General features: G+C 45.5%; 1 protein-coding gene across 1 annotated transcript; it reads left to right on the top strand.

Moving 5' to 3' along the window:
* Positions 1-7,433: 7,433 nt before the first annotated feature.
* ICMT (isoprenylcysteine carboxyl methyltransferase) lies at positions 7,434-15,334 on the top strand. Its single transcript, XM_081201669.1, has 5 exons — positions 7,434-7,790; positions 11,612-11,700; positions 12,341-12,510; positions 13,799-14,016; positions 14,407-15,334. The coding sequence occupies exons 1-5, from the start codon at positions 7,449-7,451 to the stop codon at positions 14,587-14,589; spliced, it is 1,002 nt and encodes a 333-aa protein (XP_081057795.1). The 5' UTR covers positions 7,434-7,448; the 3' UTR covers positions 14,590-15,334.
* The last annotated feature ends 957 nt before the right edge of the window (positions 15,335-16,291 follow it).

The following is a 16,291-nucleotide window of genomic DNA, read 5'->3' as shown; positions in this document are numbered from 1 at the left end:
GGTACCTGGAACCTTTGAAAACTAAGGTGCAGTTGATGCTGACAACTGGGCTGCCTTCAGGGGGAACTGTATTTTAATTGCTGGTTCTAAAAGTGTTTCAACTAGTTTGCTTTTATTACTTTTCTGTTTTATAATTATGTTTTTAGATGTCAGAAGCCACCTCAAATCCCAGCCTGGGAGAAAGGCGGGGTATAAACACATTAATAAACAAACAAACAAACAAACAAAGCATCTCTAATTCCAGAACACTGAACCCCCCCCCCACCAAAGAACAACTTTATAACATGCATAAGCATAACAGTAATAGTAATAGTAATAGTAATAGTAATAGTAATAGTGGAGAGAGTGCATCTGAGGTCGTAGGGAGTACATTTCTGTTACAGAGAAATAATAATCTCTCTATTCCCCTCCCTCGGCCCCAAAACTCCCTCCAAGTTAGACAGCATAAATAGAGTTTTGTGTTATAGTCCAGCACCTTGAACAGCATTTAATTTTAATTAAAAACAAAAAAGCAAGCCAGCACTTTGAAATATATAACAACATCAAGCATTTCTACAGCACATTTAAAGTTCGAAATGTATCGTGCGCATCCTTTGATTTATCCATTCATTTGTAAAAAAATAATCATCTCTAAACCAATTAACATTAGAGAAGACCTAAGCTTGCGTACGTTATTAGATGAAAACATAACATAATTAAGCACAAAATTAGAGAAGTCTCAAGCTTGCATACCATTTTAGATAAAAACAGAACAGAACAGAATTAGGCACAAAATTGTGTGCTCTCCCCACCCGTAAAAATTGTACACATTAAAATCCAGACGGAGGTGCAAATAAAGTACTGTAATAAATGAATACAGAGATGCAGGAGCAGACCTTAAGGAGTCAGGAAAAGCCAATGGTCAGGCGGAGAGGCATGAGGGAAGGGACGCAATTGTTTGGCTATTTGTGTCTCATCAAGTAGAGTGGGTTGAGGCCAACTAAATTGTACTCGGGAGTATTAAGCCCATTGAAATGAAAGGGGCTTATTCCTGAGTAAATATGCATCACATCAGGCTGAATGGCTGCTGTGCGCTGCTCCCTCAAGCCCAATGCAACTTACACCTGAGTAAACATGCGCGGGGCTGACCTGTGGCTGGGGCAGGATCTGAACGCTGCCGTTTTAAACCCACATTTCGAACCACTGTGCAAACTGTAACCAACTCTCAAATTTTTGCATTTGAAGCATGATGAGTTGGGGGTCCATCTCCTCCCCCCCCCCTTGGAAAGTCTTCAAATAGCCAAAGTTTTTTTAACAAGGGAAAAATTAGCTCAGGAAGGACCATGCCTGCCTTTCTGAGGACCTCCTTGCTTGCCTCCCACCTCCTCCCTGATGCCGGTCAATCCCCAACAGTCCCCCAATTTGCTCCACCATTATTTTAATTACATGGATGTTTCCCACACAGCAGGCTGTGTTTAATGAGTGCCTTGCTCAAAGGGATCCCAAACCAGTCAGCAGGCCAGCCTAGCTGGTTTTGAACGCCTTGTGTGGTGGCGAGGGCCCTCTCAGCGGTGGAAAATTGACCGAAAAATGGTGCTAATTTGCAATGTTCTGCTTTTGGAGTGATCCCCTGCTTTAAGCCCGCCGTTGCCATTCACGCACGGTCACGCTCGGTGGTGTGAGGCTGCACCGTACTAAATGGGCCCTGTGCCGCTGCTGATGCCCCCCCTCCAACGGCAACCTCACACAGGGATGGCTCCCAGTTCAGTTTTTGTCCAGAAATTGCCATGCCTTGTCCTAATGGTTATAAATGAGCTCCCTGCTAAGTTCTTACGGAGCTCCTGGAAAGACGAGATCATATTTACCGAGTGTTACAGAAGCGTTTGATATGATCTCCTGAACTGCTGAAATGCAGGCTTCTCTTTGCTTATGTTAGAATTGTAGGCTTGGGAGGTAACCCCAAGGCTCATCTAGTCCAGGCTCTGTGCAAGGTAGACAGACAGTGACTGCTCAGAAGCAGCAGCTGTTCAACAAACTAACTCAACATTGACAACACCAAACCCTGGGCATTGATGTAGGAGCCCAGAAGGTACAGCCCTGTGTCTTTCGTACCCTCATATCTCCTGCCCATTTAACCTGGATTTACAAATAAACTAAGAGGAAAAAATATTATTACTATTTTATTATTTGTCTATTGTGTTCATATCCCACCTTTCTCTTCAAGGACCCCACATCAGCTACTGGGCAACGCTTTTAAAACACAATGCATCGTTATGGCACCTATGCATATCAATTAGCACCTGCCAATTAGTGTCCTAGGTCTGTGCCCTAAGGACTTTTTAACAGTCCTTCATCAATGGTCTAAGTAAAATTAGCAGTCATGGGGTAAGAAGACAGGTCCTTTTAGGGACTGGTAACTGGTTAAGGAACTGGGTGGGGACCAAGTAGGAATAAATGGACAGTTCTCACCATGGAAGTAAGCAGGCAGAGGTGTCCCCCAAATATCTGTACCCTGGTACCTCTGGTTAAGAACTTAATTCGTTCCAGAGGTCCGTTCTTAACCTGAAACTGTTCTTAACCTGAAGCACCACTTTAGCTAATGGGGCCTCCCGCCACCGCCACGCGATTTCTGTTCTCATCCTGAAGCAAAGTTTTTAACCCGAGGTACTATTTCTGGGTTAGCGGAGTCTGTAACCTGAAGCGCTTGTAACCAGAAGCATCTGTAAACCCAAGAGTACTGAAAAGACTTCTTTGCCTGCTTTTGCTACTGCTAAAGCTGCTGATATAAGAGACAGAAAGATTTGGGCTACTGATGGCTACTAGTCATGATGGCGAGGCCCCGGGTGAGCCAGTCGGTACAAAAGTGAGTTGATGAATCATCATGGGCTTTTGAACCCAAAACATCAAGTGTTTAATTGGTTTAATCTAAATACATTTGCACCTTGATGCCAAAGCCCAAAGGGAAATGCCTTTATTGAGATGCTGAAGGATGTGTGATATAGAGTCACAGAATTGTAGAGTTGGAAGAGACTACATTTTGTCCAACCCTCTGCAATGCACGACCATTCACTGTCAGACTGAAAAGCCATCTCATCTGATTCCTCTTTGTTTCTTGTTACAGTCATGCCAGAACCAAAAGAAACTTCCAAGGAATAATCATGTGTTTTGGATTTGCAGGACCGTCATTTTAAAATATGCCCAAATGATCCTACACTTCTTAATTTGTAAACTAAAGCCATTCAGTCCAGCCCAATGTGTGTTTGTTCAGGAGTACGTCCCACTGAAACCCTTGGAGAGTTCTCCCAAGTGGGTGATTTACATCCTCATAGGTGCAAGCCTATTAATAGTTATCCATAAATAAGTCCAACGGTGTGTGTGATGGAACTTATCCCTAGGCAAGTATTCCTGCAATTCCAAAAGCATTTCAAAAACAAGGCACCAATCTTAGTTTAGATTTGGAACCCTATCTAAGCTGCAAATGCCATGTTAGATGTGAAAAAACAAAACCCAATTCTTCCATACCCAACTAGAGACTGTATTTTAGGATCCAACAGAATGTAACATTTGCAAAATGAAGTTAATCATTGCACAAGGAGTGGGGAGGTAGCTCGGAGGAAAAGGCGAACAGCTCTTCAGGGCAGTCAGCCTGTGAAAAGGAGTCACGCTTTCCAATTTCTTGGAAAAAGCTTTGAGGGTGATAGAGAGCTTGGAGGAAAAAAAGAAAGAAAGAGAAAAGGCTGTGCATTCTTTCCCCCCATGAAAGCTGAGTGAATTTCAGCCTCTGTTGTCTCTTGGCAGACAATGACCACACTTTCTCTAGAGATGCATCCTGGAGGGGCTGGAGGTTTTCAAAGTGTCCTTAATAAAAGTGGGCTTTTAGCAATCTGAATTGCCAAGGGGGGGGGGGGGAGGGGCCCACTATGCCTGGACACAATAGACTCAGAGGAGTGAATCAACACTCAACCAGAGTGTGCAAAGTGAGAGTTAGGAGTGAATTCAGAGAAAGGCCCAATTGTCTGTGTCTTTTGTGCCTTGAGCCAGCTGGAGGTAATCTTTCAATATTTACCCTGCTCTATTGTTCATAACTCATTTGCACACGCAACAGCGGGGGGTGGGGGGGTGGCAGCAGGGGAATGTGTATCCATTTCCAGAGGTGGTGGCTCTGTTTTTGCAGGGGCAGCCTGCAAAAGATAGACCTTAAAGAACCCACCTTTGGTTGGTATTTTGTTTTCAGTCATTAAAAAAATACACATGATTCATTTAAAAACAAATCAGAGTGGTTTACAACAATTGTATGCAACACCGTATGATAAAAACCATATAAAAATATCAGAAATCAACATGATGGAATAATGTCTTCTTAATTGCCTGCTTAAGCCTGATAGAAGTTTTCCGCAAGTGTTTAAAAGTTGAAATCAAAGGTGATCCAATGGTATCTTTCTGCCACTAGCTTTTCAGATCTTCTAAAATATACGCAGCCACTTAAGTAACTGCAGTCTGAACCATGTATTTTTTTATTTGTTTAGAACAGCCGACAAACAATTAGCAAAGGAAACATAATATATCCAGAGAATACAAAATATCCGTTTACAAATACAGTTTCAAATATATATATATTTTTTTAAAACATTTTTTATTGCATTTTTTCCAGATAAAAATACACAGTCAGATATACAAAAACATAAGAGCATCAAGAAAAGAAAAGAAAGAAGGATGAATCATTTCAAAAAAATTTTTTTCCAATCTTCTACCGGACTTCCCCACATCTCCCACACCATGCATTCTTAACAATAAAAATATCAGCAAATTATAACCTTGTTTCATGCGTTTCTTTTGTACTTTCAGCTAATTACTTTTTAAGTTTAAATGACTTAATTCATTTACTCCAAAAACCAATATAGTGTTATTTTAAACATTTAAACATTGGACCTTTCATTAATATTGCTTAGTTTCATATATCATCCACTCTCATTGCAAGAGCTAACCTTTCCAAATCATGCGAATTCTTATAATTCATATAACTTATAGAAGTTTTGCAGGTAGTCCTTAAATTTTTTCCAGTCCTCCTCCATTGCTTCTTCTCCCAAATCCCGGATCCTGGCAGTCATCTCTGCCAATTCCATGTAGTCCATCAATTGCGTTTGCCACTCTTCCAGTGTGGGTAAATCTTGAGTCTTCCATCAAATATATTTTTTGAACGATGTTCGGTTTTAATGCACGGCCTACACATAAGCTTTAGAATGCCTCAACCCCAAAGAACAAGTGGTTTCTATATTATTTATTAAAATTTTTATACCCCACTTTTATTCAAAGGAGCTCAAGGTGGTCACATGGTTCTTCCCCCTCCTCATTTAATCCAGCAACAGCCCTGTGAGGCAGGTTAGGCTGAGGGACAGTGCCTGGCCCAGGGGCACACCCAGTGAGCTTCATGGCCACCTGGGGTTTTGAACCCTGGTCTCTCCCAGGTCCTTGTCTGGCACACTAAACCACAGCACCAGGAAGAGAATGAGGATAGGAAAGCAGTATACAACCCCACCCCCAGCAGTGCTGCCAGGTATGCCAATTCCCCCCCCCCCCTTGTCCTATGTTGTAGGTTGAGGGTCATGATGGTGGAATAGTTTTTATCCTTGTTTGTTACTATGTCGTGTATTTTTGTGGTTTTATATTGTATTGTAACACAATTGGACACAGGGCAATATAGAAATTTGTTAAAAATTAAAAATTGCAACAACAACCCTAAAAGGAAATATTCTTTGGTTTTATCCCCGATGCAGGTGGATAACGGAAGATGGAGCATGATTGTTTTCTCCTGCTCTGAAGAGTAGAATGGTCTCCCTTGGGAGGTGGACTCCCCTTCCTTGGAGGATTTTAAGCAGAGGTTGCAGATGGTCATCTGTCAGGTATTATCTAGTTGAGATTCTTGCATTGCAGGGCGTTGGACTAAATGAATCCCTTCCAACTCTACAATTCCATGAGATTGTAACATTCCCCCCCCCGTCCCGCCCTGCCATGTAAAGGTAAAGGGACCCCTGACCATTAGGTCCAGTCGTGGCCGACTCTGGGGTTGCGGTGCCCATCTCACTTTACTGGCCAAGGGAGCTGGCGTACAGCTTCCGGGTCATGTGGCCAGCATGACTAAGCCGCTTCTGGCGAACCAGAGCAGTGCACAGAAACGGCGTTTACCTTCCCGCCGGAGCAGTACCTATTTATCTACTTGCACTTTGGCGTGCTTTCAAACTGCTAGGTTGGCAGGAACAGGGACTGAGCAACGGGAGCTCACCCTGTCGCGGGGATTCGAACTGCCGACCTTCTGATCGGCAAGTCCTAGGCTCTGTGGTTTAACCTACAGCGCCACCCGCCTCCCTGTTCTGCCATGTAGGCCACTCTTAATAATGCAGCAGGCTGGAAGTCATTAGTCAGGGCTTTAGAGAACTCTTGGATGTCTGCCTTGGTTTCTATGGGCTGCCTCAGTGGGTGAAGATGGGAATCGGGGCCCATACCATCATGCATGGCTGAAGGGTCAGCTCCATTAGGCTGCTTCTGTTACTCGAACTCCTTGCATTCTAGACTGGTCTCCCTCTCTCTCCCCCCTCTCTTTGTGTGTGTACATATGTATGTATCCCCCCACCTCAAAAGGCAGCGGATGGCATTTTGAAGTGATGCCACATCAAGAGCCCACAATGTAAGGCCATACAGTCCCAAATCTAAAACAGCCTAACTGCACTGCTGACTGTGAGTACGGCTATTTCTGCGTTTACCACTGGTGCCAGAGTTCTTTTTTTCCCTTCCTTCCTCCCTGAACCTCTTTCCTTTCGTGCCACCACTTATTTATTAATTCATCATTTCATAAACATACTCCTCAACTGTAAGAAAGCACCACAAAGTACTGTAGTTTACATGAAGAAAAGCAATAGCAATTATAAATAAAAATAATTAAAAGCAGTTATTTAAAACATGTTAAAAACTGATTAAAGCCAAGCTAGGTAGGTTGTCCGCCCACCCGCCCAGCAGTCAAAATCGGCTGCTATCTGAGCTGCTCTTGGAATCCTTTTGGATAGAAAAAGGGGAAGTACATCATCATCATCAAATTTGATTCCCTCCCCCTCTTTCTTTCTTTTTTTCTTTTTCCTTTCTCCTCCTGTGATGAGGCTGCATTTTAATATTTTATTGTTTCAATATTTTAATGTTGTATTTTAATCTTGTTTTTAAGTTGTATTCATTGAACTTGTTTTTATTATTGCTTGTTAGCCGCCCTGAGCCCGGCCTTGGCTGGGGAGGGCAGGGTATAAATAAAAAATTATTATAATTATCATCATCATCAAAGCGTTATCGAAACCAGAAACTCGCGCTGCGTGCATTTCTCTTCACCTTTCTTATCTCTATGGTCACCCGCCCTACCGAAGCGGACACGCCCCCCTGGGCCGGTTTCAATAAATCTCGCGAGGTCTCTCCCCCTGTCCCATGCTAAGATGCCGGAGTCTACGCTCCGCCTCCGCGGAGTGGTCTCGCGAAACTTTGGGGGGAGAGGCCTCGCGAGAGCGGGGCTTGGCTCCGGCCGCCGGTCCATCATGGCCGGCGCTGAGGGGAAGGCGGGCGTCGGCGGGCGAAGGGGACGCGAGGCACGGACCAGCCTGACTGCCTTCGTGCTGGGAAGCTCCGTGGCGGCCGTGCCGCTGCTGCTGTCGGCGCCTCCGCCGGCGCTGCTCTCCGGGCTGGGCTTTCAAGGCCGCGCCGCGCTGGCCCTTCATGTGGCCGGAGTCAACGCCGCCCTCCTGCTGGCCTGGGGTCGCGCCCCGGGGGGCATGTACCAGGTAAGGGCTGGGAGGAGGGCGTGTCCACGCGAGGCCTCGCCCCTCGGCGGAGGGACTCGCCGAGTTCGTGGGCGTGGTTAGTGCAGAGTCCGCCCACTTCTGCCTGGGAAGGGCGTGGCCATACCCTTTGCTATAACTTGGTTAGACACGCCCGGGGGGGGGCTGTTTCCCCTAGGTGTGTCTAACCAAGGGTGGTAAAAGAATTCTAAGGTCTCAAAAATGGAATAAATATTCATAGATGCATGCATATCTAAATACAGTGGTACCTCGGGTTACATGCACTTCAGATTACAGACTCCGCTAACCCAGAAATAGTACTTCGGATTAAGAACTTTGCTTCAGGATGAGAACAGAAATCGTGCTCCGGCGGTGCAGCGGCAGCAGGATGCCCCATTAGCTAAAGTGGTGCTTCAGGTTAAGAACAGTTTCAGGTTAAGAACAGACCTCTGGAACAAATTAAGTACTTAACCTGAGGTTCCACTGTATAAATAATCCATGTGTCCGAAATAGTTCAGGAGAGCAATCCTGAAGCCATGTTAACTCCCCCAATGAACTTCAAATATTCCTCTGCCAGTAAGGGAAGCAAATGGCTAAAGCCCTTCTTGTCTTAAAGGGGGCATATTTGCGAATGAATAGGGTGAGCCTGTGACCTGGATTCAGGAACTAAAGTATTAACCATCACAAAAATGGCCAGGCTTCCCAGGTAATACAGCCAGCGACCATTATCAGTTATCCTGGAAAACAGGATTTCTGCTGTCGACTGCCTCCTATGATGCATGTATGATGACTTGGGGGTGGTCTTTGGCTAAGGCGGTTGGGCAGCGTCAAACGTCTTTAAAGGCTCCTGCACTCTTTTGTTCAGGGTCTCTCTCATTGTGGAAGGAGGGGAGGGAACTCTGTTGCAACAGAAAAAAAATATATATCTGCCTTGCTTTCCACTGGATCCTGCCTCCATCCATTCTTCTCTGACTGATCATGGACTTAGGGGACTCAGAGTCCCATGGGGAGTTGGACAGCAAAAGGCAAACCCCAATTTTTACATCAAAGGCCACTCCCTTCTCTGCTTAAGGAGAGGTGTGGCTATCTCCTTAATGAGTTTGCTTTTCTGCTCCTGACCCAGATATGTCAGCTCTGCTGAACGGCTTTCTATCTTCTTATACCAGTGCTTAGGGCTGAACCATGGGGCAAGTATGTCCCTGCGCAAGCGCAGAGTGCTTTAACCACTGAAGCAGTCCATACCTGTGAGGCGCCTTGCAGCACTCTGACAACTGGGCTTGTTTACTTGTCCTAGGCTGGCACTTGCTTCGTCAAGTACATAAAGCCAAAGCTGCTGAAATCATAATGTCGTTATGCAAATCTGTGGCGTGGTTCCATGTGCAATACTGTGCACAGTTCTGGTTGCCCCACCTCAGAAAGAAAATTTCTGGAAAAGGTTTAGAGAAGGGTAACCAGAGGATCAAAGGGGAGAAGCGACTTGCCTATCAGAAAAAGTTGCAGCATTCGGAACTTAGGACCTTTACATTTAGCAAAAAGGCAAGTACAGTGGTACCTTGGGTGAAGTACTTAATTCATAGAATCATAGAGTTGGAATAGACCACAAGCGCCATCGAGTCCAACCCCCTGCCAAGCAGGAAACACCATCAGAACACTCCTGACATGGTTGTCAAGCCTCTGCTTAAAGACCTCCAAAGAAGGAGACTCCACCACACTCCTTGGTAGCAAATTCCACTGTCGAACAGCTCTTACTGTCAGGAAGTTCTTCCTAATATTTAGGTGGAATCTTCTTTCTTGTAGTTTGGATCCATTGCTCCGTGTCCGCTTCTCTGGAGCAGCAGAAAACAACCTTTCTCCCTCCTCTATATGACATCCTTTTATATATTTGAACATGGCTATCATATCACCCCTTAACCTCCTCTTCTCCAGGCTAAACATGCCCAGCTCCCTTGGCCGTTCCTCATAAGGCATCGTTTCCAGGCCTTTGACCATTTTGGTTGCCCTCCTCTGGAGACGTTCCAGTTTGTCAGTGTCCTTCTTGAACTGTGGTGCCCAGAACTGGACACAGTACTCTAGGTGAGGTCTGACCAGAGCAGAATACAGTGGCACTATTACTTCCCTTGATCTAGATGCTATACTCCTATTGATGCAGCCCAGAATTGCATTGGCTTTTTTAGCTGACGCGTCACACTGTTGGCTCATGTCAAGTTTGTGGTCAACCAAGACTCCTAGATCCTTTTCACATGTACTCCTCTCAAGCCAGGAGTCCCCCATCTTGTATTTGTGCCTCTCATTTTTTTTGCCCAAGTGCAATACTTTACATTTCTCCCTGTTAAAGTTCATCTTGTTTGTTTTGGCCCAGTTCTCTAATCTGTCAAGGTCGTTTTGAAGTGTGATCCTGTCCTCTGCGGTGTTAGCCACCCCTCCCAGTTTGGTGTCATCTGCAGATTTGATCAGGATGCCCTTGAGTCCATCATCCAAGTCATTGATAAAGATGTTGAATAAGACCGGGCCCAAGACAGAACCCTGTGGCACCCCACTAGTCACTCCAGGATGAAGAGGAACCATTGATGAGCACCCTTTGGGTTCGGTCAGTCAGCCAGTTACAAATCCACTGAGTGGTAGCATAGTCAAGACCAGAGGTCTGTACTTAACCTGAAACTGTTCTTAACCTGAAGCACCGCTTTAGCTAATGGGGCCTCCTGCTGCTGCCGCCGCGCTGCCAGAACACAATTTCTGTTCTCATCCTGAAGCAAAGTTCTTAACCTGAAGCATTATTTCTGGGTTAGCGGAGTCTGTAACCTGAAGCTTATGTAACCTGAAGCATATGTAACCCGAGGTACCACTGTAAGAGATAAAATTATAAAAGCTGATAGAATTATGCACGGAATGGAAAAAGTGGATAGAGAAAAGCTTTTCTTACTCTCTCACAATAACTTCTGGACATCCATGAAGCTGAATGTTGGAGTATTCAGGACAGGTGAAAGAGAGGGCTTCTTCACACAGTGCATAGGTAAACTATGAAACTGCCTCCCTTGGTGGGAGGCAGTGATGGCCACGAACTTGGATGGCTTTAAAAGAGGATTGGGCAAAATCATGCAAGACAAGGCTGTCACTGGCTGCTAGCCAGAATCAGCCTCCATTATTCCTCAGTTGCTGCGCACTGGGCTGTTTCACTCCTCTTCTGCTTGCGGTTTCCCCACAGGCCTCTGGATGGCCACTGTGAGAACAGGATGCTGGACTAGATGGGCCATTGGCCTCATCCTGCCAGGCTCTTACTTACCTGTTGTGGCGTGACTTGTTTTAGCCTGGCACCTATTTGGTCAAGCCCACAGTCATTTTTGTTGCGGCCGGTCTCTTAAAAGTCTTCAGCGTTGTGTTAGATCTTAATGTCTTGCCGTAGGATAAGTAGGAAAAGTTTGAAGAGGAAACCTCAAGCCCTTACCCCTATTTGAAATAAGATTGCGCTAGATGATTAGGATGCAAAGCCATCCCTGATAGATCTCATCTATCTTTTTCTCATAAATGATATTGTAGACAAATAAGAAGGGGAATCTGCAGCCTTTGATATGTTTTTTGACTTGAACTTCCAGTATCACCAGTGGTTGGGGAGGACAATAGGAGCTTGGAGCGGTGGTCAGGATAGGCATATTTCCACCCAGGGGTTTCCTGTTGTCAATCCCTCCCATGGTTTGCTGGAGAGATAGAACTGCCTTAGGATTTGGCTTCAGAACTGGTGACTTGTGGGGTAGGAGTATGTGGGGTTGCCTCCCCCCTCTGGCTGATGGGCAGGTGAGTTTTTGACTGTGCCTTTTCTTGCCTTGTAGATTGCCATCCGTGCCTGCTTCTTGGGCTTTGCATTTGGGTGTGGTTTATTGCTCAGCTTCGGACAATCTACGTGGAAGCATTTTGGATGGTAAGAGGGCAGCACTTTAGGTTTCTGAAAAGAAAACTGGGGGCACTGGGGGACAGCTCTCTTGTTCCTGGAGACTCCTGGGACCTGCACTCACCTCTGTTTGGCTGGCCTTGATCCTCTTAGGGGTACTAGGAGAGCCTGCCATAGGAGACAAATACTACTTAATGCATTGTTTCTGAATCCATTTTTTGGAGCCCCTTTTCTCCCCTGCCTTCTATACTCAGGAAATCCTAGCTGCTTGCCAGGGGACAAAAGCAGACACCTGGAGGGGAATGTCTGAATAACTGATGGTTCTTAGTTTGAGGTGGTTAGCCTTCCCACTCCTAATTTTGGATGTGAGACCTAGGTATCTGCTCTGTAAAATATATATATAGATGTGTGCAAGTTCTTCTCACTGTTGTAGGACACCTGTGTTGAGTGACGTGAATGATGCTATATTTGAGTCTGCATGCTTCCTGGAAAAGGAACCATCCAGAGAATGCGCCCACCCTTGTAATATCGTTTTTAAAACAGCATTGGAGATTAAGCAGCTGGTGTGTTGAGCAGCCCAGTTTACAGCTCTTCAGAAGAGCAAACCTAGAGTTAAAACCCAGGAAGCTGAAACATGAGGGTTTTACTAAGTCCCTGGTTGCTCTTTCAGGTATATGTGTTCGCTCTCCTTCTTCCATTATTCTGAATACTTGGTGACAGCTGTTAACAATCCCAGAAGTCTCTCCTTGGATTCCTTCTTGATCAACCACAGCTTTGAATACAACCTAGCTGCAGTCTCATCCTGGGTTGAGTTCACCGTGGAAAAATTCATTTGCCCAGGTCAGTAACTATTGAGTTCTTATGCAAGTGAAACAGAAAAACTGAATCATTCTAATGGGAGACCCAGAAACATGGACTTGGAGGCAGGTCTGAAAACGAAGCTGTTTCTCTCCCCAACCTGAACTAATTGGGGTAATATTGACCCCTCACCTTTAAAATGATCTCCCCTTTGAAGGTGTGTTTCACCACAACACTGATACTGTTTTAGCAACAGGTGAAGACACACACCTCTTTGCCCAGGCTTTTGGGGAGGGATGAAGTATGTATTGGGTTCTTGAATCTCCATTGCTACTGGTGGTTTGTAACTGAAGTCTGTATTTTGCTACATGCTGTTTTTATCTTCTTTTTTAAACTGTTGGTGCTTAGGTCATATATTCTTTCTCTAGGACCTCTGGGTAGAAAGGCGGGTCATAAATACTTTAAATAAATAAGAACTTGGTATGCTGAAACAAGGTGTAGGACTTGGCCTTTCAGTGTCAAGGGGCTTTGCATGCATTATCTCAGAAAGCTTCTAAGTTAGGCCGGGGTTGCTATCCTACTATTGCAGGTACAGAGGCTGAGTAAGCAGCACTCCTTTTGTGAAGCCCATCTACTCAGCTTATTACCACCTTGAACCAGAGACTCCACAGCTTGCATTATTAGCTGTAACAACAGCCCTTCAGTGGTGGCTGAGAGTGCTCTATTCATTGCAACCTGCTGGCCCTCAGTTACTAATACACGCCTGAAAATGCTGATAACAGGGTGAACTTGTTGCCCCTCAAGCTTATTCAGAGGCTGCATTGAAAGATGGCCGCACACCACTTGTGTGTGGCTTTAGCTCTCTGTCATTAGTTGGACCATTTTCTGACCCTTCTAAAACACTGACTGTTTTGACTTCATGCTCTTACATTAAGGTCCTTTTTTGTTTTAAATGACACTGTGAAGGGGGAGGAGATCACTGTTATCAACTAGTGTTTATGGAAGTTTGGCTTTGATCTCTGTATTCTGCTTCTTGTGTACATTGAATTGTGAAGTTTGCAGATGGGTCTCCACAGAAGTTAACTAGCCCACATACCTTTGTTGTAGCCCACCTGCTGGCACAGACTTCTATCAGTCATTTTTGGTCCAAAAGAAAACCAAAACCTAGCTCCAGTGCAGCTGTCTGCCCTGGTCCCTTGTGAATAATGTATTTTTGTGAAGTTAATCCATTTGTTACAAGCGCCGAGTGCCTCCTTTCCCCTTCTGACCGGTGTAGCTGCAACTCTACCAGAGTGGCACCATTTTGCAACCTGCGCTTGCTCATTTGCAGAGATGAAGCAGATCACTTGGCTGAGTTCGGCAGGGCTGCTCATGGTGGTTTTTGGGGACTGTCTGAGGAAGGCTGCCATGCTCACAGCTGGCTCCAACTTCAACCACATTGTTCAGAATGAAAAATCGGAGACTCACACTCTTGTGACCAGAGGCGTTTATGGCTGGTTTCGTCACCCATCGTACGTCGGATGGTTTTACTGGAGTATTGGGACCCAGGTACTGTTGCACAGCTTAGTGCATCTTGTAATATTTTGGCTCTTTCGGGGGGTGGAGGGGGTACCCTAGGCTCCATGAGTTTTTAAGAGGAATGTGTGATAGCGTATAATTCATGCATCCAATCTTCCAGTTTTCAGAGTGGTTTAACAGTCAATCCCTTGTCGCAGGAAACTGGGAATTGTAGTTCTGGGAGGGGAATAGGGGTCTCCTAACCACTCTTGACACCTTTAACAAACTTCAGCTCCCAAAATCCTTTGGGGAAAGAAGGCAGGGTCATTGAAAGTGGTATCAGAACGCTTTAAACATATGGTGTGAATGCAGCCTACGAGTCTCTTGAGCTTTCCAGTTCTGATGTTCCTGGCAGCCTTTCTCCTGCATTCCTTGTTTCAGGTATTGCTGTGCAATCCAGTCTGCATGGTGGGCTACACGCTGGCATCCTGGCGCTTCTTCCGGGAGCGGATAGAAGAGGAGGAGATGACCCTGATCCATTTCTTTGGGGAAGAGTACCTGGCCTACAAGAGGAGGGTCCCTACAGGCTTGCCATTCATCAGAGGCGTGAAAGCGGAGCTATGAAGACCCCGGGGCTGGCATTGAGCAGAACGTGGGAACTCCCGGCTCCAGGGGCCTCCTGGCCTGGCCTGGCCTGTGCAGAAGAACAACGGTGACATACGTGCCGTGCCGGTACAGTAGCGGTCAGTTTTAATACCTAGTGAGTTTCCTGGAGGTTTGTGAAGGGCTGGGCGGAAGCTCCATACCTTAGGCAAAAATAGATGTCCTCCCTTGACATAAGCGGGAGAAGGAACTGCCTGGATCAGAGCTGCACTGAATCCTCAAGGCCGACTTTGAAAGGAAAACAATTTTCGTTGCTCTGCCTCTTGCAGCTTTGATGGACCAAAGTGCACCAAAGCAGATTTCAATGACAAGCTCGCCCTTTGAGTAACCACTATTGCTCCCTGGAAGGGATTTGGATAGAAACTCACCTCTCTAGTCGAAGGTTTTTCTTTTCTTTTTTAAAGCAAAGGGGCCCAGCCCTTCCAGTTCTTCCCCCTCCCCACAAACGCCGCCCCACCAAAGGGCAAGCCCAGCACAGCTTTAACCTCTGGGCCTGATCTCCTAAGCACTCTCCCAAGGCTGGGCTGGCAGGGGGTAGGGCCTGTTTGCAGCATCCAGGCCCTCTGGTTCTATCTTAAAATGCATGACAACTGTCAAGATTAACAACACAGGCAAAGAGATCTCCCTTCCCTTTGCCCTTTTTCCAAACCAGGCTTGCAATACACCTCACAAACGAATGAAAAAAAGAGAAGTCTTTGCACCTAAATGTTATGGTCTCCTGTTTCTTTCACGGCCATTTTGATGTCCCTCCTGGTTGAGCGGCCCTGTCTCACTCCTACTGCTCAGCCTCACAACCTTTGTCTTCATTCCACATTTTTGATAATGACCACCTCTCCTCCCACCAGAATCCTGCTTGTGTAGCAAAAGTTCAAATTCTGTTTCTACAAAGTGCAAGGGGATGGTTGCTTTTGACTTTGCATACTGAACAAGTATTACCTTGGCAATATAAAGCAGGATGCACATGACTGGGAGAAACTTCCCTTGCCCCCCCCTCTCCCTGGCTGCCTTTTAAAAAAGTTTCTCGCTGCACACTTTTCCATTTTAATATACCAAAGAGAAGTTTAATGTGTTTCTGTTTCTATTGATCTATTTATAATGAAGATAGGAAATAAGACGCTTGCAAACTACGGCCAAGACTGGCAGAAATGGCATTTCTGTCGTTTTGGGGGGCCAGTTGCCATCCAGCTATCATTCTGTCTGTACCCAGCAAGGATGATTCCTTAAGCTGTCATCTGTCCACTTTCTTTGATTTGTAAATGCAAAACGGCCAAAATCTCAACCAAGCAGCTTTAATTTCTCTTTCACTCTGTGACATCCTTGGGGCACTTTTTTGGGGGCGGGAGGAGAAAATGAGGCAGGTGCACTTAAGAGAGAGAGAGAAAAAAAACATAGTGCAAAAATAGGTCCAAAACAATTCTATGCTTAGGAAAAGCTGGATTCTACACCTCTGTATAAATTAAGACAGTCTACATAGTGCCCCCCATTTCCTATTGTACCTGTAGAGTCTGCTTTTAGCATTGGAAATTTCTGGTCAATAATTCCCCTGCTGTCCAGAGTTAGGTAGGAGCTCAGACCTTGCCCTTATAGACTGCATTGCCCAAGAGCTTCTGTTGACCTTAATTCTTTAATCTGAGAGCATGGCTGAGTTAATTTTAGGCGTGTG

The sequence above is a fragment of the Podarcis bocagei genome (assembly GCF_964188305.1).
Source record: "Podarcis bocagei genome assembly, chromosome: 7".
NCBI classification, from domain to species: domain Eukaryota; kingdom Metazoa; phylum Chordata; class Lepidosauria; order Squamata; family Lacertidae; genus Podarcis; species Podarcis bocagei.
The sequence above is the reverse complement of the archived record's forward strand: the minus strand, read 5'-3'. Positions and strand labels throughout refer to the sequence as shown.

Bases quoted from the DNA above. Each gene is read 5' to 3' on its own strand.
- ICMT (XM_081201669.1), top strand. From the start codon at position 7,449: ATGCCGGAGTCTACGCTCCGCCTCCGCGGAGTGGTCTCGCGAAACTTT. The intron at 11,701-12,340 runs GTAAGAGGGCAG...TTGCTCTTTCAG, and splicing joins ACGTGGAAGCATTTTGGATG to GTATATGTGTTCGCTCTCCT. The intron at 14,017-14,406 runs GTACTGTTGCAC...TCCTTGTTTCAG, and splicing joins ACTGGAGTATTGGGACCCAG to GTATTGCTGTGCAATCCAGT.